Source organism: Macaca mulatta, chromosome 2 (assembly GCF_049350105.2).
Source record: "Macaca mulatta isolate MMU2019108-1 chromosome 2, T2T-MMU8v2.0, whole genome shotgun sequence".
NCBI lineage: Eukaryota > Metazoa > Chordata > Mammalia > Primates > Cercopithecidae > Macaca > Macaca mulatta.
In genome coordinates, this window is record NC_133407.1 from 122,421,774 (window position 1) to 122,445,901 (window position 24,128).

Below are 24,128 nucleotides of genomic sequence, written 5' to 3' on the forward strand. Positions count from 1 at the left end.
TCTTAAAACCTCTTACAAGAGGTTTTACATTCTCATCAACAATGGGAATGTAAACTAGTACAACCACTATGGAAAACAGTGTGGAGATTCCTTAAAGAGCTAAAAGCAGAACTATCATTTGATCCAGCAATTCCACTACTGGGTATCTACCCAGAGGAAAATAAGTCATTACACAAAAAAGATACTTGCACACGCATGTTTATAGCAGCATGATTCACAACTGCAAAAATGTGTAACCAGCCCAAATGCCCATCAATCAACGAGCGGATAAAGAAAATGTGATATATATGTATGTGTATATATATGTATATATACATATACACACACACACCATGGGATACCACTCAGACATAAAAAGGAACAAAATAATGGCATTTGCAGCAACTTGGATGGAATTGGAGACCATTATTTTAAGTGAAGTAACTCAAGAATGGAAAGTCAAATATTGTATGCTCTCACTCATAAGTGGGAACTAAACTATGAGAGTGCAAAGGCATAAGAATAATACAATGGACTTTGGGGACTCAGGGGAAAGGGTGAGAAGGGTGTGAAGGATAAAAGACTACACATTGTGTACAGTGCACACTGCTCAGGTGATGGGCGCACCAAAACCTCAGAAATCACCACTAAAGAACTTTATCATGTAACCAAACACCGCCTGTTCCCCAAAAACCTATTGAAATAAATAACGAGGAATGACTATAGAAAATGGAATGACTACAGGAAAAAAACTTCAAAATAAAGTAGAGATTTTCCTGTTAAAAATATAATACTGAAATATCTAAAGGAGTAAATTAAAATAATCAATAATACTAAAAAACACCCCTCTCCTAACAAATAGTGTACCTACAGTACACTAAGGATGAGAACTGTATTGTTAAGGATCTTTTATAAACATTTCTTCTTGGTACTCATCCTGGGCATACATTTTCTTTGTCTACACTAGCTTTATCTTCTGACACACACACACACATTTATAACTGATGGAGAAACTTATCTTTCAGTGTTCCAGATAGGGTAAAGAAAAGATGGTGATTGGGTGCCAATCTGTGGGCCCTTGCTTTGTGGCCCAAGTGAAAAAATAAGACAGGTGAAAATATTTCTGCAAATGCAACAGTCCCTGCATGACCTCAGCTGCAGGCCCTGGGCAACCCTCTCTGCTGTAGGCCACTTATGGGGTGAGTTTGTCCTTCCCCACCAGTCTGGGCACCCTAGGATGTTCATATGGTTGAAGAACTCTGCCTTCAGGCAGAAAACTTGAAAGACTGTCAGAGCTACCTGAAAAAAATGCCCAGTGTTCTAAATCACTAGGTAATAAAGTGGTGACTCTTGCAATTTTTTTTTCATAGAGATAAAGAATAAAAGTTTAGTCTTGTCTACAGAAAAAGGTAAACAAAAAATAGAGTAAACACCTCCCAAGTCCTAGTTCTGAGATGGTATTGGTAGAACTAGCATATATGTTTTTTAATTTGGTCTGGTAGCGAGACAGGGCTATGTCTTCTCTAATTTTTTAAAACATTGCAGTTTATTTTCCTGTAATTGTCATATACAATTGGCAGTGGGATTTCTGTGATCAAAAGATCCTCTACTCATTCATTTCCATCATAAAAAATGAAGACATGTTATTTTGTATATGACATAGGTAGAAACTGGAAGTGTTTTCAGTATACATTAATTCAATAGCTATTTATTAAGCTCCTACTCTGTGTGAGGCAATTTTTAGACACTATACAAGATATATAGGTAAGAAGGACAGGGGCACTCCTTCAAGAGGTATAAAGTCTAACAGAGAAATAATACCTAAAAAGTAATAACATCATAAGGTAGAAGATAGTAGATGTCATTTTAGGAATTTCAGATGTACCATTTTGGGAATTTAGAGGGCTGCATGGAAAACTAGATGTTTGCCACATCATTCAGAAAACACCTTAAAACCAGTGCATTTGGTAAGAAGTGTATTTTCCCATCTGCGGTGGGTCAGAGTACAGCCTTTTCTTCCTTCTAGCAGTTTACTCAGGTGGAAAGCCTTTCTCTTTGCTTGGCATGAGCAGTGATTATATACATAGAAATATTCATGAGTATGTACATGGACATTCATCTTACATTTTTCCTAAGATATACTCTGGTTTGGAGATCAGCTGAGAAGCAGATGGATTTAGCTGTGTACCCTGGTGAGCATTCTCCTGGTTACACTGCATTTCCACAGTAACACATTTCCATGCTATTTTAAATATATGGAAAGAACAAATAACTGGAGAATCTGGACAGGGTACAAAGGCTTGTTTGCCCTGGCTGCCCTAGAACTACTTATTCTGGTTTCAGATTCCGAAAGAGAAACTGGGATGAATGAGAAAGGCAAGATGACATAGGAGACTAAATTTGAGTAGTGTTTTGATTTGCATTGGGTCAGCTTCTCATTTAGAAAAGAAATATATGGAGAATTTTTAAAAAGTACAGTATTTATTAGGAGTGGGTGCACTGGCAAAACCCTATTCCTCTCTTTGCATTGTTATAAGAAGAAGAGGCATGCTTTTGCCTCTTTAATAAGGTAGAGATGATGTTTATTGATTTCACGTGTGTAATTCATTTGGGCTCAACATGTTCTGGGATGAATTTTTTTCTATATAACATATAAATCTGTTATGTGCATGAGAAGTTAGTGTACCATGATTTGGTTGACAAATAACCACTTTTCTCCTTTTAGTTTATCATTTAGCTACTGAAAACCTGTACAGCAATTGAATATAATTTGTCAGAGTAGCAAATAAGTTGTCATGCCATTTTCACATTCCAATCATCTGTTCATCTGTTTCTCAGAAGAACAAATACAAAATCCTTTTGATTTAACTTAATATATATTTTTTTAAAGTCCCAAATCTCTTGAACCATTTGTCTTCTGGGCTCAGAAACATTTGTTTGTTAAATATTCAATCACGCCCCAGTGCCAGGAACATCAATAGAGTTTGCCTGATTAACTGTAGCACAGCATATGTACGCCGAAGATGAGAATGATTTCCCCAAGGAGCCAGCACTTCCTCTACCGAACTACATTTCTTAAAAGGACATGCAGATGGGCATTTGGACAATAATTTCTGGCTACACAAAATGGATTGCTCTTGCTGAGTCGTAATTTTAAAAAGATAATTTTAATGACTCTTGAGGGCCACCTACTTGGAGCAGATGGGACCCAGGCTCTTTGTACCACAACTTTAATGTTGAGTGAATCAGAATAGAACTCTATTTTAGCCTTTGTAAAAGTGGATGATCCTATTTATTTATATTTCAATGGAGTTTTAAATTCAATCCACCATGAAAAAAATCTTATATAACAGTCTTAAAAGTTCTGTAATAAAACACATCTGCAATATTCAAAACACACTTTTAATAGTAGTTTTGAATTTGTAATTGAGATTGAGTCAGCAGGAGTTTTTAGTTTTGTCTATCATGTTAGTAACTAAGTGTGTGGATTGATAGCACCTTTTAGTTGAACAACAGCATTAGCAAACAACAGAGCTAGTATAGGTATACTGTTGTCGACTAAAGAGCACAGTTATTTGCATAAATTCAACTACAGATAGTCCTAACAGAATGAAAAAAATAATCTCTTCTCTGATGATAACAAGACTGGCAATTCAAATGTATCTTAAATGTTTTCATAACAACCATCCCCAAGAAGTACTTGTGCTTCTACTTGAATTTTGTGGCAAATGATGAAAGTAATACAATTTCCTCTGGGTGACAAAGATAAATGATAGTTGTGTCTTATAATACATTTTATGAGTCTGTAAACAAATAAAATAAAAGGAAGACACCACAGTTTTAAACAAGTAACTAACCTGCAGCATGCCTGATATTAAGAAGGTTTGGCCAAATTATTTTCGTGACATCTTTACCTGTAGCAAATGATACTTTACAGACAAATCATAGCATAAGTTACAGGTACTGTGTGGGAAGGGCACAATCATCGTATGAATATTTTGGGAAAATGATTAGGCTTTTCTAATTTTTCAAGGCAAAACATATTTTTCTGTAAGTTAGACTTCATGTTCTTTTAACTGACAACACTTTAAAGATTTCTTGTGAAAACTACTATCTACAAGCAAATGCTTATCTGCAAGATGTCTATCATTTAGCAAAAATGGTGGAATATTAGATTGCAAATAGACAAGCATTTTTTAAATTATACTTTAAGTACTAGGGTACATGTGCACAACGTGCAGATTTGTTACATATGTATACATGTGCCATGTTGGTGTGCTGCACCCATTAACTCGTCATTTATATTAGGTATATCTCCTAATGCTATCCCTCCTGTCTCCCCTCTCCCCACAATAAGCCCCGGTGTGTGATGTTCCCCTTCCTGTGTCCAAGTGATCTCATTGTTCAATTCCCACCTATGAGTGAGAACATGTGGTGTTTGGTTTTCTGTTCTTGCGATAGCTTGCTGAGAATGATGGTTTCCAGCTGCATCCATGTCCCTACAAAGGACACAAACTCATCCTTTTTTATCCTTTTATATGGCTGCATAGTATGCCGTGGTGTATATGTGCCAATTTTCTTAATCCAGTCTGTCACTGATGGACATTTGGGTTGATTCCAAGTCTTTGCTATTGTGAATAGTGCTGCAATAAACATACATGTGCATGTGTCTTTATAGCAGCATGATTTATAATCCTTTGGGTATATCCCCAGTAATGGGATGGCTGTGTCAAATGGTATTTCTAGTTCTAGATCCTTGAGGAATCGCCACACTGTTTTCCACAATGGTTGAGCTAGTTTACAGTCCCACCAACAGTGTAAAAGTGTTCCTATTTCTCCACGTCCTCTCCAGCACCTGTTGTTTCCTGATTTTTTAATGATTGCCATTCTAACTGGTGTGAGATGGTATCTCATTGTGGTTTTGATGTGCATTTCTCTGATGGCAAGTGATGATGAGCATTTTTTCATGTGTCTGTTGGCTGTATGAATGTCTTCTTTTGAGAAGTGTCTGTTCATATCCTTTGCTCACTTTTTGATGGGGTTGTTTGTTTTTTTCTTGTAAATTTGTTTGAGTTCTTTGTAGGTTCTGGATATTAGCCCTTTGGCAGATGAGTAGATTGCAAAAATTTTATCCCATTCTGTAGGTTGCCTGTTCACTTTGATGGTAGTTTCTTTTGCTGTGCAGAAGCTCTTTAGTTTAATTAGATCCCATTTGTCAATTTTGGCTTTTGTTGCCGTTGCTTTTGGTGTTTTAGACATGAAGTCCTTGCCCATGCCTATGTCCTGAATGGTATTACCTAGGTTTTCTTCCAGGGTTTTTATGGTTTTAGGTCTAACATTTAAGTCTCTAATCCATCTTGAATTAATTTTTGTATAAGGGGTAAGGAAAGGATCCAGTTTCAGCTTTCTACTTATGGCTAGCCAATTTTCTCAGCACCATTTATTAAATAGGGAATCCTTTCCCCATTGCTTGTTTTTGTCAGGTTTGTCAAAGATCAGATGGCTGTAGATGTGTGGTCTTATTTCTGAGGGCTCTGTTCTGTTCCATTGGTCTATATCTCTGTTTTGGTACCAGTACCATGCTGTTTTGGTTACTGTAGCCTTGTAATATAGTTTGAAGTCAGGTAGCGTGATGCCTCCAGCTTTGTTCTTTTGGCTTAGGATTGTCTTGACAATGCAGGCTCTTTTTTGGTTCCATATGAACTTTAAAGCAGTTTTTTCCAATTCTGTGAAGAAAGTCATTGGTAGCTTAATGGGGATGGCATGGAATCTATAAATTACCTTGAACAGTATGGCCATTTTCACAATATTGATTCTTCCTATCCATGAGCATGGTATGTTCTTCCATTTGTTTGTGTTCTCTTTTATTTCACTGAGCAGAGGTTTGTAGTTCTCCTTGAAGAGGTCCTTTACATCCCTTGTAAGTTGGATTCCTAGGTATTTTATTCTCTTTGAAGCTATTGTGAATGGCTCTCTGTTTGTCTGTTACTGGTGTATAAGAATGCTTGTGATTTTTGCACATTGATTTTGTATCCTGAGACTTTGTTGAAGTTGCTTATCAGCTTAAGGAGATTTTGGGCTGAGACGATGGGGTTTTCTAAATATACAATCATGTCATCTGCAAACAGGAACAATTTGACTTCTTCTTGTCCTAACTGAATACACTTTATTTCTTTCTCTTGCCTGATTGCCCTAGCCAGAATTTCCAACACTATGTTGAATAGGAGTGGTAAGAGAGGGCATCCCTGTCTTGTGCCAGTTTTCAAAGGGAATGCTTCCAGTTTTTGCCCATTCAGTATGATATTGGCTGTGGGTCTGTCATGAATAGCTCTTATTATTTTGAGATACGTTCCATCAATACCGAATTTATTGAGCGTTTTTAGCATGAAGGGCTGTTGAATTTTGTCAAAGGCCTTTTCTGCATCTATTGAGATAATCATGTGGATGTTGTCTTTGGTTCTGTTTATATGCTGGATTACATTTATTGATTTGTGTATGTTGAACCACCCTTGCATCCCAGGGATGAGGCCCACTTGATCATGGTGGATAAGCTTTTTGATATGCTGTTGGATCCGGTTTGCCAGTATTTTATTGAGGATTTTTGCATCGATGTTCATCAGGGATATTGGCCTAAAATTCTCTTTTTTTGTTGTGTCCCTGCCAGCCTTTGGTATCAGGATGATGTTGGCCTCATAAAATGAGTTAGGGAGGATTCCCTTTTTTTCTGTTGGTTAGAATAGTTTCAGAAGGAATGGTACCAGCTCCTCCCTGTACCTCTGGTAGAATTCGGCTGTGAATCCATCTGGTCCTGGACTTTTTTTGGTTGGTAGGCTATTAATTATTGCCTCAATTTCAGAGCCTGCTATTGGTCTATTCAGGGATTCAACTTCTTCCTGGTTTAGTCTTGGGAGAGTGTAAGTGTCCAGGAAATTATCCATGTCTTCTAGGTTTTCTAGTTTATTTGTGTAGAGGTGTTTATAGTATTCTCTGATGGTAGTTTGTATTTCTGTGGGGTCAGTGGTGATATCCCCTTTATCATTTTTTATTGCATCTATTTGATTCTTCTCTCTTTTCTTCTTTATTAGTCTTGCTAGTGGTCTGTCAATTTTGTTGATCTTTTCAAAAACCCAGCTCGTAGATTCATTGATTTTTTGGAGGGTTTTCTGTGTCTCTATCTCCTTCAGTTCTGCTCTGATCTTAGTTATTTCTTGCCTTCTGCTAGCTTTTGAATGTGTTTGCTCTTGCTTCTCTAGTTCTTTTAATTGTGATATCAGTTTTAGATCTTTCCAGCTTTCTCTTGTGGGCATTTAGTGCTATAAATTTTCCTCTATACACTGTTTTAAGTGTGTCCCAGAGATTCTGGTATGTTGTATCTTTGTTCTCATCGGTTTCAAAGAACATCTTTATTTCTGCCTTCATTTTGTTATGTACCCAGAAGTCATTCAGGAGCAGGTTGTTCAGTTTCCAAGTAGTTGAGCGGTTTTGATTGAGTTTCTTAGTCCTGAGTTCTAGTTTGATTGCACTGTGGTCTGAGAGACAGTTTGTTATAATTTCTGTTCTTTTATATTTGCTGAGGAGTGCTTTACTTCCAACTATGTGGTCAATTTTGGAATAAGTGCGATGTGGTGCTGAGAAGAATGTATATTCTGTTGATTGGGGGTGGAGAGCTCTGCAGATGTCTATTAGGTCCGCTTAGACAAGCATTTTGTAACCTTCTTCATCTGCCTGTAACAATGCAAAGCCAAGTCACAAGGACCAAGAGACCTGTGACTTTTTCAGAGAAGAGCTTCAACAGATAATAACAAAGACATGTAGATGTGAACAGCCTAAAAAGATTACTCATACAGAGTAAATATTAATTTGCCTGATAGGTATACAGAGTATGTTATGTTCTAACTCACAATACATAGGAATAAAAATGCAAGGCAATATATTCAAAACAGAGTCTTTTCATTTTTTCCCAACACATAAACTAAAATTTAAAAGTATCTAAAGACTACATGGAAATATAAGAAGACCACTGTGGACTAAATACTCCCTTCCACTGTGTGTACATAAGTGTGCGTGAGAAAGCAATTAAAAATCATTACTTGGCCAGACGCGATGGCTCATGCCTATAATCCTAGCAAGTTGGGAGGCTGAGGCAGGCAGATCACAAGGTCAGGAGATCGAGACCATCCTGGCCAACATGGTGAAACCCCGTCTCTACGAAAAATACAAAAATTAGCCAGGCGTGGTGGTGCATGCCTGTAATACCAGCTACTCGAGAGGCTGAAGCAGGAGAAATGCTTGAACCAGGGAGTTGGAGGTTGCAATGAGCAGAGATTGTGCCACTGTACTCCAACCTGGCTACAGGGCGACACTCCATCTCAAAAAAAAAAAAAAAAAAAAAAAAAAAAATCATTACTCAAGCATGCCGGGTGAGTGTTTTATAGTATAATCCAGAAATATTTGGTAACAAAAAGTATATAAAATGAAATAGCTTAACTACTGACTGCTAAAAAAAACTCTTGAAAGCAATGACAACAAGAAAATTGGGAGGGTGGATGAAAACGGCCATTTTAATCTGTTGTTTGTATGCTTTGCAGGCTTCCACAGAGTTAGAAGAGAGAAGATACAAAAGCCTTCTGGCTAATCTGAACACTACAGGTAGTCAGTCCACATAATTCATGTCCAAATATGAATAATTTCGGGGGTCCAAATATTCCAATTTGGACTGTTATACAAGACAAATTACTTGGCCTTGCGAACATCTGCTTCAATATGTGATACACAACCAGAATTCAGGGAAAAAATGGTAGCATTTCTAGGTGAAAACTTGAATTAAGGGAATAATAAAATATTAACATAAGGCTAATGATTTCAAGCTGCAAAACCAGGTGTATACACTAGAAGCCATGATGGGAATAACAACATAAAATACAAAATAGAGACAATAACAGTTGCATGCTTTTGTTTCTTTCAGATGTTGCAATAATATGAAAGGCACTCTATTTTAATAGCTTTCCTAAAAAATTCATTTTACGTGGTAGTCTTGATTTTATAGCTCACTAGGAAATATTGTTTCTGTAGTACATTTTCCAAATAAGAACAACTTCAAAATTAATTGAGTACCAGAAGTATTAGTATATATGGCTGCCTATGGAATAAAATATATGAAAAAGCAAAGAGTAAGGTAAGGTTATATGCAAAAAATTCATACTTTTGAGTCACCAACACTAAGATCTCAAATGTGAATTAATGATTAGCAACTTCAATTACAAAGAAAATGTATTGCTGAAAGCTAATTTTAATTAGCTTTTACTATTGTATGTGTACTTGTCTTCTATCCTAATAATACGATTTGATTTTGTCTAGTTTATATGTTACTGAATACATCTAATTTTCCTTTAAAAATACTCAATGGCCTAACATCAAATAAAGTCTTTTAATTACACATTATAAACTTCAAGCATAATAATATAATTGTTATTCACTTGTCCACCATTATTTACAACTTGACATTAAGTTTTCCTGAAGTATAATTATAGAAAGATAAGGATATAACATTCAAAAATAATGCAATTAATAGTAGGGATGTCTTAATTAACTAAACTGATTTTTCTTCAAAGACTATATGTAAATAAACATTGTAAATATGTAGCCTAATTTCCCATTGATTTATACAATTAATAAATATGAGAAGCTATCCTACAGGAAAAGAAATTACCAAAAGTACAAAAGAAGGAAAAACCCAATTTTGTTAAGAAGGTATCATTACACATGCTAAAACTTGTTTGAATATAGCCTAGCATTTTTGTTGGTCCTATTTTTGTATCTTAGCTTGTATCTTGTTAGTCTCTGTACCAGCAAACCCCAAAGCTTGATAATGTGGCAAGCATCTCCCCTCTCTCCAGCTGCCACTCTTAGTAGGCTTTGACTAAAGGCTGGCGAGTGCCAGTGTTGGCAATGAGATGGTCTCACCACAGACTCTAGCCATATGCTACTGGTCACCTTGGTGGGCATGGCACAGGGGTGACCAGACAGCCCTGCCAGTGAAAGCTTGGGTAATGCATGATAAATTTGTTTTCAATTTTATGTAGCTGTTAATAAATACACGTCTGCGTAATAAACGTTGAAGGATGTCAGAGGCAGAGTAGCTACAGCAAAAGAAAGCATTAACTGATATCAAATTAAAATATTCAGAGCTGGTATTCTTCATTTTCCCATGAAGCTCTACTGTTTCTTCTAAAGGCTTAGCCTCTCTATAGATGGAATAGGTAAGTCCTTCATGCAGTGTGTTTAAAGGGTAGGTTACCCATAATACTTCCCTCATAGTTTTCCAGAGAACTACCATTTCCCACCTGCCATGAAATGTCCACTATTAGAGTAATGCTTTTGGGTTAGTAAGAAAGATGGTGCTGTGCATGTGGGAAGGGGATGAGCCTATTCTATCCATAAAATGAACTGAATTAATTAGTCAGTTTAGACCGTGGAAGGATTATCAGCTGGGATGAGGACACTATTAGGTGCTGAAGACAAATGTCCATGTTTTTATAACTTCACGTTATTAAAGGTGAAAGGAACAAATGTGTCCAGCAGCAAAACACTTAAAATGCTAGCATCAAATGTACTATTTATGTATAAAAGGATTTGCAGTAGGTTATGTTTGGTATGACTAATTGTTTCATCACACTCAGAAGTAAGAATATTGTGAAAAGAGGATCCTCTATGCACTTTGCTGAAGAAACTCATTAAAAGTTGAAAAAACCCATAATTACTGCTTAAACAATCCCATTATATTCTCAACTGCCTTCCAAGGTTGGTGCTATGGACTTAATCGGTGCCTCACTGTCCAAAAAGGATTCTTAAGCAGCTACAGTTATAAAAATATTTTGTGGGCACATATAAAAATGTTTTCTAGTCATTTCTATAATTTCTATATAGAAAAGCTTTGTACATTTTCACTAACCCTAAAGTTGATTGTATTCTGCTTTTAGAATACATTTTTCCAGAAAGTATGAATGACCATCATTAAAAATAACACTAAAGAAATTCCACGAATAAATGCACTTCATATGGGGAAAAAGTTATCAATGAATTAGGTTTTAAACAAATATTTCCAAACTATATTCAGTTTGATTTGATACATTTTAAATCTTTTTATGAATTTACTAATTTATAGGATATATTTGTATTCTAAATAATTGCAAATAGAAAACCTCCTGTAAGGCAAGTCCCAGCACTAATCCATGATTCATTATCTCAACTTGAATTGGCACAACTCTTCAAATTCTGGGACCATATGGAAAATAATGAGTCCTAATAGGTCTAAGGTGAAAAGATGGCAGGGCAGTAAGGAAGCCAGAAAACCATCAATTTAGAATGCTTAGCAACTGCAACACAATTTCCCCAGAGATCTAGAACAGTATGTTCTCAGTGTTTTACTGGTCTTGCTATCATAGCACTAAACTGCATATCATTTCTCATTCTGTGATTCAAAGATTAAAATGAAAAAACAGAAAGAAACCCAAAACTGGTTTCTATAATTAAAAATGAAATTGGCTGACTGTTAATTAAAAAAAAAAAGACAGTAGTTTAAAGTTACCATAACAACCTGATGCAACTGTTGACTGACATGGCAATCTGTTGTATTTTTATAAATAGAAGTTGATTTTCCCTCTTTCATTTCAACTTGTTTTAGTGCTTATTGGAGCTAAGGAAACAACTGTGCTTTCAAGACTACTTCACTTATCAAGCAGTGTACCTCTTCACTGCTGTCGCCGCCGTAAAAGTCATCCTCTGATTGGGTGTCTCTGCTTGTCACACTGTTATCCTCTTTTAGATCCAAAATAAATGAGACCTCCTCTGGGGACATAGTCTGAGTCTTTCCATGAGGTGCTGATCGTGGTCTTGATGAAAAAGTGAAAATGTCCTTTGGAACACTCTGGGATTCTTCTGCCTGCTGGTCATGTTCACTCTCCTTGCTGGCTTCCAGCCACAGGTGTGACGGGTGGCAGGAGTCATCATCCAGAAGTAGAGACTGTCTGCTGGATGCCAGATATGAAACGTGATCAGCATTTTCAGGAAAGATCCACTCATCTGACAGTTGGAAAAGATGACAAAAATTAGAGCAGCGCTCCATAAAAGTGTTATTTTTTATGTATTTATTTTTATTTTTTGTTTTTGAGACGGAGTCTTGCTCTGTCACCCAGGCTGCAGTACAGTCGAGCGATCTCGGCTCACTGCAACCTCCACCTCCCGGGTTCAAGTGATTCTCCTGCCTCAGCCTCCTGAGTAGGTGCGATTACAGGTGCACGCCATCATGCCAGGCTAATTTTTGTATTTTTAGTAGAGATGGGGTTTCACTATGTTGGTCAGGCTGGTCTCGAACTCCTGACCTCGTGACTTGCCTGCCTTGGCCTCCCAAAGTGCTGGGATTACAGGCATGAGCAACCGCGCCCGGCCAAAAGTGTTATTTTAGGCAGGTAGTTAGGCTAAAATTTCTTGTTGTTGAAACAGATTTATCAAATAATGCAAAAGCCAAGCAAGGCAATTTATCGACCATCTTGTAACCTGCTAAACATTCAACCCGTACATCAGGGCCTATAGCTATGGGCAACTCATTTGCATTTCCTCTCCATTTGAGTTGAAACACTGACCAGGAAATTTATAAGTCTGAAATAATTATCACCTGTCTTGCAGCAAGTTCTTTATAAGACAACCTTATTAATTTGACATTCCAGAGGGGGAAAGTCTTCCAAATTTAAGGGATCGAGTTACTAATATCTCCTTTTAACTGCAGGAGGACAGAGGACTTAACCAGCTTCTTTAAAAAAATCTGGTCTTTATTCAGATTACAAATCATGGAGGAGAGGAAAGCATGACAAGGTTGGCAGTCATTTCCACTCTACTCTACTGATTCAAACAGGACAGTTCACAGACTAAACCAAGTAGACTTTTCAAGTAATAGTAAATTCACAGAAATATTTGCTAATCCGAGCAGTGGATTCTGCTGGGTGAAAAAGGCCTTTATGTTTACATTTATAAGAGACAATGTTTTGATATAAAAACCTTTTAGCACATTATCATTTTCTTTAAAATACTGTACACTACAGGGAAATACATATTTTATCAAAAACATTTAAAGACTACAATCTTTTATACCACATTGAGATAGAGTTTATAGCTCTATGATCCTGATGAATTGAAAAGGACAGATCTTTATAATGATATCATTGAAAGCATGCTTTCTTCTTTGGATTGACAGTAGGAAAAAGTTGAGCATGTTCTCAATGCAGTCTATTTTTCTTGAAATTTGCTTTTTTTTTTTTTCCAGCTTATTTCATTGGTAAAATCTTGCAGAATCACAACGTAGACATGGTAATTTTACCCCTGATTCTTGAATCGTATTATGTTTACTATCACAATAAAAGTAACCAAGAGAGATCTAAGGTTTGCAACTCTAAAGCCTACAATGCAAAAGCAAAAGCAAAAGAACCCACAAAAATCTTTAATAAAAATAACTTTGATGGTACAAATAAAACACAATTGCCTTTATCTGTTTCTTAACTTACAGCTACCATTACATAACATAACTTGCCTGTTAAAACGGTGATCAATGTATACTTCTTAGAGAAAATCTACTAGGGACAAAGCTTTCATATATTGAGGGATATGAGTCTGTAGGCATATGGCCAATGGCAGGCTGAGTTTAGTTCTTCTGACCACCTTCACAGAGGGCTGCAGGGGCATATGGACCTGAGTCACTGTAGCTTTGGGTCAGTGAACTGAACAGATTCACTGGGCTTCCCTATTTTGGACAGCAAACCCTTTTGCATGGTGCTGGGTACATGGCAGGTGCTTTGTAAGCAAATTAGGTGCTTTACAAATGCTGATAAAGGTTACAAAAGTCAATAGGTTGCATTATGTATATGGATATGTGAAGAAAACAGAGGAAAAGATACCAAGAATCTTCATTATGCACTTAAACAATTTGTATGACCTATTGCCAAACATGTTATCAACTGTCAAAACGTCAAAGTAAAAGGAGTGTTTTACACCAAACTAACTCTAATTATCTCACTGCCACATGCTTTTTATGGAATTTGCAGTTTTACCTCAAGTATTTCCATATCAATTGTAATGAATAATTTGGTGTGTTTTCTTAGAAAAATATGTAAATTACTGTGTAATCACAATATTGCAGCAAACAAGATAAATGCAAGAATGATCACCTAAACATCTAATTAGTTTTTCCACACAGTCAGATTTATGCTAGAGACACTAATTGCACCTAACATTTTAATGAAGGTTTCAACATTGCATAAATAAGACTGACAAACTACAAACAATTTTCATTTATTTTCTTTTTTCCCTTGCTCAAAAACAATTTGCCTTTGTAAAAGTAGTACACACCTGCTAGGCAAGATATGTTGATGGGCTCAATGCTCTCAGCTCAAACCATCTCCATTATAAAGAGGACTGGAGAAATGCAACAATTGATCATCTTTGGGGAGGGTGAGTGTCATGGGAAAACATCAGTTTTAAACTTTCATTCTGAACAGGATGACCCGTGCATTAAAATTTGAAAATAAAAAAATACTCTTTCATACATTAAAGTTTGACATAAAATTGAGGTTAAATAAGGAGATTTACACAAACTTACACATTTTAGCAAATTGGCTGCATCACCACTTTTCAAAATGATGGGATTTGAAATATTTGCCATATTTACCTTTTATTCATTATTAACAGATATGGTGTAATAAAGATGCCAACCTGATTGATCAGGAGACTGGGGTCCTAGCGTGCTGGAGTTCAACAGCCCTGCTTCTTGTTGGGACACAGTGGTGAGGACAGTTGCTGCTTTAACTTCATTCGTGTTATTTCCTGAAGAGTTGCCTTTATTGAGATAAGTATTTTCCATCTGTTACTTTTTTTGAAATTTATAAAAAGTAATTTTAGAAGACTGGTTTACTTTGGTATACTTTACTATTTTATCATTTAAAAGCAAATTAGAGGTAACAATATGAATTACATGCAGTTTTTTTTTTCCCAGTAGACTGTTTTAAGTTGCATTTTTATAGAGGTTCACCTTAAAATTCTTTGATACTTTTACAGGGATATTTTAGATTTAAGTTTTACAATATGTGATAAAAAGAATGCCAAAACCCATAAAATGTTTAAAGGATCTTATATTATTTTCCTTGGGTTCCACAAGAAATGAAGTGAGTTTTCTTTAAATTATCATTCTTACTAAATGGGACTCTTTTTGGCCAAGCTTTTTTCATCAGTATGTTAAGAAAAAGGATCTAAAGTCATTATTGCAAAATTAATTTTTCTATCTACTCTTTTCTAAAAAGCATGAAACCTAGCAGGCTAAATTTCAGCCAACCCCAGAATCTTACATTTTTGAGAAATTATGCTAACAGATGTATACATGATACACCGGGTGGGATTCAGGATAGACTGAAATATGTGTACACTTATCTATATATACATGCCTCAAATCCAATATTTAAGGGAATAACTATAATGGCCACTTATTTGTCTAATGCTTTACCAGTTGCAAAGAGTTTAACCTTTAACATATGGTGAAGAATCCAACGGGAGAGACAGCAAATATAAACAATCTGAAAAGGGCCCAATTTAAAAAGACACAAATGAAACATAAAAATTATAATAAAGTTCCAATTTAGTAAAGTCTGCTAGTGGGAATTTGTATCACATTTGGGCCATTTTTTTTTCAAAAACAATCATTTAAGTTTATTCAGTCTTTGAGAGTAAAAATAGGAATTCCTTTATTTCTGTGGTACCGTCTATTTAATCCAGCAAATCTCCATTAGGGCTCTAGAGCAATTCTTTTGCAGAAAATTTGATTTCCATAATCCTTGTAGAACAGACATTTATATTTTAAATGGATTGGTTCATAATTCTTTGAAATTTACAACCTGCAGAGAGAGATTCCATTGCCCTGAATAATATACAGATATAAGATAGGATTGAAATAGTGCCATACCGCTGGGTGTCTCTGTCCTTTCTCTGCTGGTACTTTTTAACCGTAATCTTCTTCTGTTATTATTCTTATCTGCTGATGGTTCTTGAGGGGGATGTGGATGCATAATAGGTAGATTGGCTGCTACATTTTCATATCAAAGAACAAAAGCCAGAACAGAAAGTGCTATATGGCTTGAAGTAACTCAGTAAATATAATTATTGCTATAATGAGAATATTCATGTACAATTTTGACATAACCTGAAGATACATCAAAAACACAACTTCATAGAACATAGGCATTTATTCCTATTCCAATATTGGGATCTTATGAGGCTTTCAAAATTACCGGTACACTTTGTTCCGGTAATACAACCTTATAGAGGGCTAAAGTAATTTGACTAATGTTAATCATACAACATGGTATATTTAAAAACATTAAAAAATGAAATTGACAGCCAACACAGAAAAATTACTTCTTCCTTTAAAAGAGGAAGCATAGATAACTATACTTTCAACAAGAGCTTAGAGAGCAGCTTCCAAAAGAGCTCTGGAGAACTGAGGTCAAGCCGAAGAAGAATTTTTAAGCATTATTTAATTTTGCAATAATAATTATCATAACAGCATTTAATATTTCCTGAATGCTTAATTTCTTGGTGCAATATTATGCACTTAACAGGTTTTTCCCCTGAATCCTCACAATGACCCTTTGAGGCACCTGTTGTTTATTATTAGTATTAGTGCCAGTAGTAATGCCATTCCCATTTTACAGAGGAGAAAACTGAGGTTCACAGCATTTAAGAAACTTGATCAAGGACTCACTGACAGGCAGCTAGGACTGGATATCTATTTATCCATTTTCTTATCTCAGTTTCATACTCCACGAGGGAAATTTTCTGTGACAGTGATCATTAATTTGTAAATAATATAAAATGAACTTAAATGTCCTCCCTTTTCAACTCTCACTAAAGTCAGATCAGTAAGGGTAGAAAAAGTGACACGGAATTCTAAGTCTTGGGTTCTGGTCTAAATTCTTTCTAAAGGTTACAAACTGCAAATCACTTTACCTCTTTGCTTGACTTTAAATCTCTATCTGTAAAATGGGACAAAAATCCTTTTTCACTTACAGGGTTTATTTTATTTTTGTTGTATCAGTGAGAGAAAAGAAAGAGTACCTTACAAATGGAAGAGATTAATTAAAAGATAATATCAAGCTAACAACACTTAAAATGCACATGGCATTTCCAAAATATAGTGATAATGGAATGCTATTTTATTTCTGCATCAGTTATCATAAAATAAAATACAGGGTATTATAGCAATTTGAAATAATGGAGAAAACAGAATGATAGATTTCAGAAGCTAATATAAGAATTTCAAATATATTTCAAAATCCACCACCCTTTTCATTGTTAAATGACAATTCTCTAGACTTAAGAACTAGACTTGAATATAACTGCTGATTTATCTTAACAAGAACATTTCTCACTATTTTCACTAGCTATCAATCTTTATGCATGATTCTTTCTTACCATGAATAGGTACAGTCTGCTTTATGTGGTGAATATTTTCTTTATTTCCTTGCTCCTCAGACTCAGGTATCAGCAAGGCTGACATTTCTGTACCATTAACACGCTTCTCTACAGTGGACGGCTGGCATGATCGGTTATTTTTGGACCCAACGGATCTCACTGTCTGTAAAGATAAGGAATTAATCTGCTAATTTTAAAATACAGCAACTACATTTGTTTTCTGTAGAAGCTATATAGAAAACATAATATTTGGACCAACGAAGAGTGAGAAAAAAACTAGAGGAAAAGAGGTTAAGATGTGAGGGAAAGGGAAATTATTATAGGAAATTAGAAATGGAAGGAGGAAAACAATGAGACAAAATAGAAGACATGCAAGTCTCCTAGACACATAAATTAAAATTTGCCTATTTGCTACACTCCATCTTCAGTAGGTAGAAGTCGAATTAAAAATCACTGCGTATGTCAGAAATTCGGAGGAAATTAAAAATAAAAAACCTAACATTTGAGAATCTGTTCATCGTAAGGTGTCTGGTTATGATCCAACTCCTCTGAAAGAGACAGCAAAATGTGCTCACTTATATTTGCCTTTAAATTTTGGGAACATATTTAATGAAAAGAATACTCGAAAATGTTAATTATGTTGACACGACAAAAAGGAAACACTTTGAAGTCTTTTAAAATCCAGAATTTCTGTTCCAAATTTATTCAAGCCTTCTGCTTTTGGCATGTAGTGTCTGTCTGTCTGTCTCTCCCTCCCTCCCTCTACAAGGGAAAGACACTCTTCCCTTACCAGGTCACTCACGCTTAGATAAGCTCTCCAAACCTTGCTCCTACCTCACTGGATATCCTCATGTTACTCCTTCTGCCAGAGAGTGGAGGTGGCCCAAGAACTTTGGATCCAAAGGCGATATGACAAACATCTTGATTTTTACTGTTCCGTGTGCTACCTGTTCCTCTGTTAATGAACTGATCTGTTTTGTTAAAAGAAGGTAATAACAGTCCATTAATGGGCGTAATGACAAACATCACACTGCAATCTTTCTGAAAATCCAGTCCAGGTGTCATAGGATCCAAATCTCCCCTCTCCCCTCCCCCCTCAGCACTTATTAAAAGCACAGATACTAGGGCCCAACATCAGAGATACAAGATGTATAGAATTAGAATCTTGGCGGTATCACAGTACTTTTAATAAGTTCCCCCAAGTAATTTTTATACTCACCATCATTTTAGAACCACTGCCAAAAAGTTTTTCTTTAACAAAAAAAGGGAAAAGCTACTTAAAAATACATCTTATTTTCTCTTTAAGGAAATAATTTAAATAAAATTATTCAACTCAACCTAACAAATATTTAACTGAGTACTCTCTCAGGCATTTCCTAGAGGCTGTCCGTGACACAAAATGGAGCCTGGAGAGGGGGACAAGACCAGTAAACAGGTCACCAACGTAAGGCAGACCAGTGGGAATGAAGAATACGTGACCTCTTCATGGACCCAGAATGATGGATACAATTTCAAGAATAAGAGATGTAGGATGCCCTAGGCAGAAGAAAGTACCGGAGTAAAGGCATGGAAGAAGGGAAGGGCAGGGTGTATCTGGGGGTCAGGAAGTGGCTGGTTTCGCTGGAAGGAGAGGCTAGGGTCATACTGAAAAGAGCCTTAAAACGTGAAGAGCCTATTCTAAATTTGGTAGGCAACAAGGAATCCCTGAAGGTTTTAGGGAGAAAGAGAGCAAAACAATGTCACCTTTAGGATAGGGCAGGTGTGCTCACCAAATCCTGCTGCTTTCCTTTCTGCACACACAGCTAAATTACATTTCTGAGCATTCCCTGCAGTTATACAGGCCGCATGACTGAATACCAATTTTTTTTTTTTTTGAGACAGAGTCTTGCTCTGTCACACAGGCTGGAGTGCAGTGGCATGTTCGTGGCTCACTGCAACCGCCACCTCCTGGGTTCAAGCGATTCTCATGCCTCAGCCTCCCGAGTAGCTGGGACTACAGGCACACACCGCCATGCCCAGCTAATTTTTGTATTTTTAGTAGGATGGGGTTTCACCCTGTTGGCCAGGCTGGTCTCGAACTCTTGACCTCAAGTTATCCACCTGCCTCGGCTTCCCAAAGTGTTGGGATTACAGGTGTGAGCCACTGCACCCGGCCCCATGGGACTGAATTCTGGCTAATGAACTGTGAGAAGTTTCAGCCATTTCCTGGCCCCCAAAACTCCCAGTGGAATCCCCCATGCTCTCTGTTCCCTCGCCTCCTGACAAGATGCAGAAGATCTTGTAGAGGACTTTAAGGGCTCCAGGGAAGCCACTAGATGCAGGTCCCTGAATGACCACATAAAAGGCTTCCCAAGGAACTCCTGATTGGACTACAACTGAGGGGTTCTTTGTGACTGCAATTAGCCTCCTCTGACTAACAGGGCAGGTGAGGGTGATGGCCTTTAACTCAAAACTCTGTCCATTACCTAGAAAGCTTTCTGCTGTGACCCACCTGTAAGACAGGACCAACTTGAATATTACAATGATGGTCCCAAGTAAGTCCACATTTGCCCACCGGTCCCGGACATATATAAGCTACTGGCCACGTCCTGTCTGACCTACTCCCTGCAAAAATTCCTCTAGCTAGCTAGTTGGTCTCATTAGCCTCTGCTGTAGAGCTATAATTTTACATGTGGGGGGATTAAAAACCACTTCTATGCATCGGTGTTAAAAAAAGACACATGGGTTTGTGAAAATACACTATACTCAGCAAGATCTAGATATTTAGGTCTGAGTGGAAGTAGTGTGTATATGTATGGGTCTGTTTTGGGTCTGTTTTTGTGTTTGTAATAGATAAATCTGAAGATATAGGCAGGGGCTAGATCGCTGAAGTGAACTGAAACAATTTTTGCTGAACAGGAGACATGAGGTAGATGTTGAAGTGGTGAGGAAGTATAAACCACGTTATTTTTCTTGAAATTCTGGAAGCCCTATTAGGTAGGAGAGAAATTCCATTTGTCTAAAGGGCAGAATCAGAACTAATGAGAAGAATTTACTTCAGGAAGCTTTAGTCCAACACAAGGGTCATCTTTCTCTAAACACGTCTGGTTGTTGAGGTGATAAATTTTCTGTCATTTTGAAGGCATTTGAGCAGAATTCTGGATAGCTATTCTGGATGCTGTAAGGCAGGTGCTTGAGCAGAAGTCTGGATAGTTATGCTGGACGGCGTAAAGTGGGTACTCAAACGGAAGTCTGGATAGCTATGCTAGATGCTGTCAGGCAGGTGTACAAGCAGAAGTCTGGATAGCTGTACGGGATGCTGTCAGGCAGGTGCTCAAGAAGAAGTCTGGATAGCTACTCTGGATGCTGTCAGGTAGGTGCTCAAGCAGAAGTCTGGATAGCTATGCCAAATTTGCTGTCAGGCAGGTGTACAAGCAGAAGTCCGGATAGCTGTATGGGATGCTGTCAGGCAGGTGCTCAAGAAGAAGTCTGGATAGCTATTCTGGATGCTGTCAGGCAGATGTTCAAGCAGAAGTCTGGATAGCTGTTCTGGATGTTTTCAAGCAGGCATTCAAGTAGAAGTCTGGATAGTTATGCTGGCTGCTGTCAGGCAGGTGCGCAAGTAGAAGTCTGGAGAGCTATTCTGGATGCATTTAGGCAGGTATTGAAGCAAAAGTCTGGATAGCTGTTCTAGATGTTGTCAGGTAAGTGTTGAAGCAGAAGTCTGGATAGCTATTCTGGACGCTGTCAGGCAGGCAGTCTAACGGGGCAGATGGATGTTAAAGCAAGTAATTTATAAACAACTATATGATTATAGCTGTGATAAGAGTTATGAAGGAACTGTCTGAAAGGTTCTAAGTGTGTTTAACAGGAGCTTTGTATCTAGTCTTTGGGGTCAGAGAAATATCGTTCAACTTGAGACTTAAAGGAAGTCTGGATAGCTATTCTGGATGCTGTAAGGCAGATTCAGACATCAGGTGACTCCCTAATTTATATCTCTCAGCCTCATCCTCTCTTCTGAGCTCCACTCCTTATATCCAGCAGCCTCTTTACCAGTTCCTCTTCAGTGGCTGAAAGGCACTTCAAACTGGAAACATGGTCTAATGAATGGTACCACAATCCATCCGGTTTGAAAAGTCAGAACCTAGGTGTCATGCTTGACACCTTCCCCTGATCTCTCCATATCCAATCCATGTCCGCTTCCTTCCAGCTCCTCCACCAGCACTGACATCCAAGCAAACCATCCTCCTCCTCCTGGATGATGACAAAGCCTCTCACGTGACTTACTGTGTCCACTCTGGTGCCCCATGCCATCCCTCTTCCAAAATGCAGCCAGAGAGGTTTTATACAAACAGAAATCTAATTGAGTCATTTCCTTTCCTTCACTTAAAGTTCTTCAATGGCTTCCCTGCTGCTCTCAGGAGTAAGACGAAGGCTCTTAACATTGCCCGCAAAACCCTGCATGTTCTGACATGTCTATCTTACACCTCTCATTTTTTGCTCTCTTGGTAGACGGGCCTTCTCAGTTCTTCCTGCCTACCAGAGTGTTTGTGTATGCTGTTCATGGCGAGAAGGCTTTTCCTTTCCCTCTTGACCTTTATACCTCAGCTCACATATCATTTCCTCAGACAAGTCTTTGCAGACCTTTCTGATTAGGGTAAGTTCCTCCAATATAAGTTCTTTCATAAATTTTCCCTCATAGAACTTGTCAGAATTGAACTTTTACACATGTCCATGGGATTCTCTAATTAATGTGTGCTTCAGTAGATATAAACTCAGTGGCCTGCTTTTGTCACCCTGAACTGCCAGCACCTAGCCCAGTGCTTGACACAGAATAGGCACATAATAGTTCCTTGCTGAGCAAAATGAATGATTCATTAAATGAAATGAGTCAGAAGGGAAGTTGGATTAAATGATTCAAATATGTCTAACTATGGTTTGAAGTTCATTTTAAGAGAAATCTACCTGGGGGTTTTATGTGTGCATCAAAAAGGAAGTCTGGGCAGGTCTGGGCAACTCCAGGATGTGAGGGATGAGACAGAAGGGATAACAATGAACAAAACATTGATGTTCTTATAAATGATGACGCTCTCAACAGTAGCAGTGCTATGGCACTGCAATCAGATGCTATTTGGATTACACATGAAATTTCCTAGTGACCAAATAGACTTGGCTATGTGTGCATATGTATTTTTTTTAACCAGCCATTTATATTTAATTGGAGTCAACAAAACAGTCTCTCACGATTGACAATAGGAAGAAATGACACTCACATTCCAGACCAATTGGAAAAATATATTACAGTCAATATTTGTGCCTTTTGTGACTGAGTAGAACAAATTCTAGACTATTCATTTTGTTCTCAAACGTTGATTTTCTCAGAGAAAAATGGCTGTGGAGAGTAATGAAGGGCTCTATGGGACATGGTGGGGGCCTGGGAGGGAGTTCTGTACCAGCAAACGGCCTTTCTTCCCTCTTCCAATCCTGGGAGTTCAATGTTCAGCTAAGGGCCATTTTTCTGTTCAAATATTTTACAAGAACAATTTCCTGATGTTTTTTCATATTCTTTAGCTATAAGCAAGTTTCCCCTCAACCAATGTAAGTTCTTTTGTAGAAAGACCATTAATTTGGCACAGTATGTACCTCCATCAGCTGAACCCAGCTTAGCCTATTGTAGACAATGGATAAATCTCACCAAATTATGGAAAATTAAAAATTAAAAGTAACTTTTGTGGGGAGGGAGTATTTTAGAAATCATACTGACACAGTTCCAACTAAAATTTGACCAAATGAACATATTAACCAGTTCATAGTTATTAACAAAATTAAAACTAAATACTTCAAATTTCTTAGAGGAATCTCTTGCTTACTAGTGGACACCCAGTGTCTATTAAAGATACACCCACACCTGATATGCTATCATTCCCAAATCAGAGAAAACAGACATTCTATATTTCATAATCCTATCTACCATAGAATTTCTTTAAAGAGGAATCTACCACAGTATATTTAAATTAACGTTTATTTTTAAAAATTTTGCACATTTGGTACACTTTATTTTTCACAAAACAAAGTATACCAATATTCCACTATTTAGCATCTCTTTAATAGATGTTGTTAAACTTGTTATTATAATGAACACACCAATTCTTAAATCCTGCTTCACTTTAATAAATCTGTGTATAATCATATTAATTGTCACAATTATCTCTATAAACATGTATTGTGCTACGCATCTACCATAATCAGGTCCTAATTAACACCTACTAAGAAAAGTAATTTAGAACTTTGGTTTCTAAAATAAAAAGTAGAAGAGACAAAGTTTCCATAATGAGAAAAATCTTAATAAAAGAAAACTACAAACGCATGCTTTTGAATTCTAAAAGGAACTCTTTTAAGAGCTGATATCAATATGCATCATATAAGGTTAAAAATCAAGATTAGATTAAAGTCATGCTCTAGGCGTTTCATTTCCTTGAGTTTGTGGAAAATGAACTTAGTGTAGGTCAGAGATGTTACCACTAATTATTTTCCTATTTTACTGAGGGGTACATGCCTTTGTAGTTAGATTGTAAAACCTGAGGGTCTACTCTCTAATTGTCTTTTAGAAAAATAAACATTCATTTTTGTCTCAAGATACAATGTTCCAATTATTATAGTCA

At 37.0% G+C, this 24,128-nt stretch overlaps 1 protein-coding gene and 1 long non-coding RNA gene across 2 annotated transcripts in view; one reads left to right on the forward strand and one right to left on the reverse strand.

Moving 5' to 3' along the window:
* Positions 1 to 24,128, reverse strand: part of CFAP20DC (CFAP20 domain containing) — a 298,458-nt gene that overhangs the window by 89,967 nt on the left and 184,363 nt on the right. Inside the window, exons 8-12 of the mRNA XM_001093761.5 lie at positions 18,322 to 18,458; positions 17,488 to 17,650; positions 15,980 to 16,099; positions 14,740 to 14,862; positions 11,726 to 12,060 (exon numbers count right to left, since the gene is read on the reverse strand). Of these exons, the coding sequence (XP_001093761.4) occupies positions 11,726 to 12,060; positions 14,740 to 14,862; positions 15,980 to 16,099; positions 17,488 to 17,650; positions 18,322 to 18,458 (878 nt within the window). The remainder of the gene's footprint in view (positions 1 to 11,725; positions 12,061 to 14,739; positions 14,863 to 15,979; positions 16,100 to 17,487; positions 17,651 to 18,321; positions 18,459 to 24,128) is intronic.
* LOC114676368 (uncharacterized) overlaps positions 1 to 24,128 on the forward strand; it is a 204,573-nt gene that overhangs the window by 26,806 nt on the left and 153,639 nt on the right. The gene's annotated exons all lie outside the window — the stretch shown is intronic.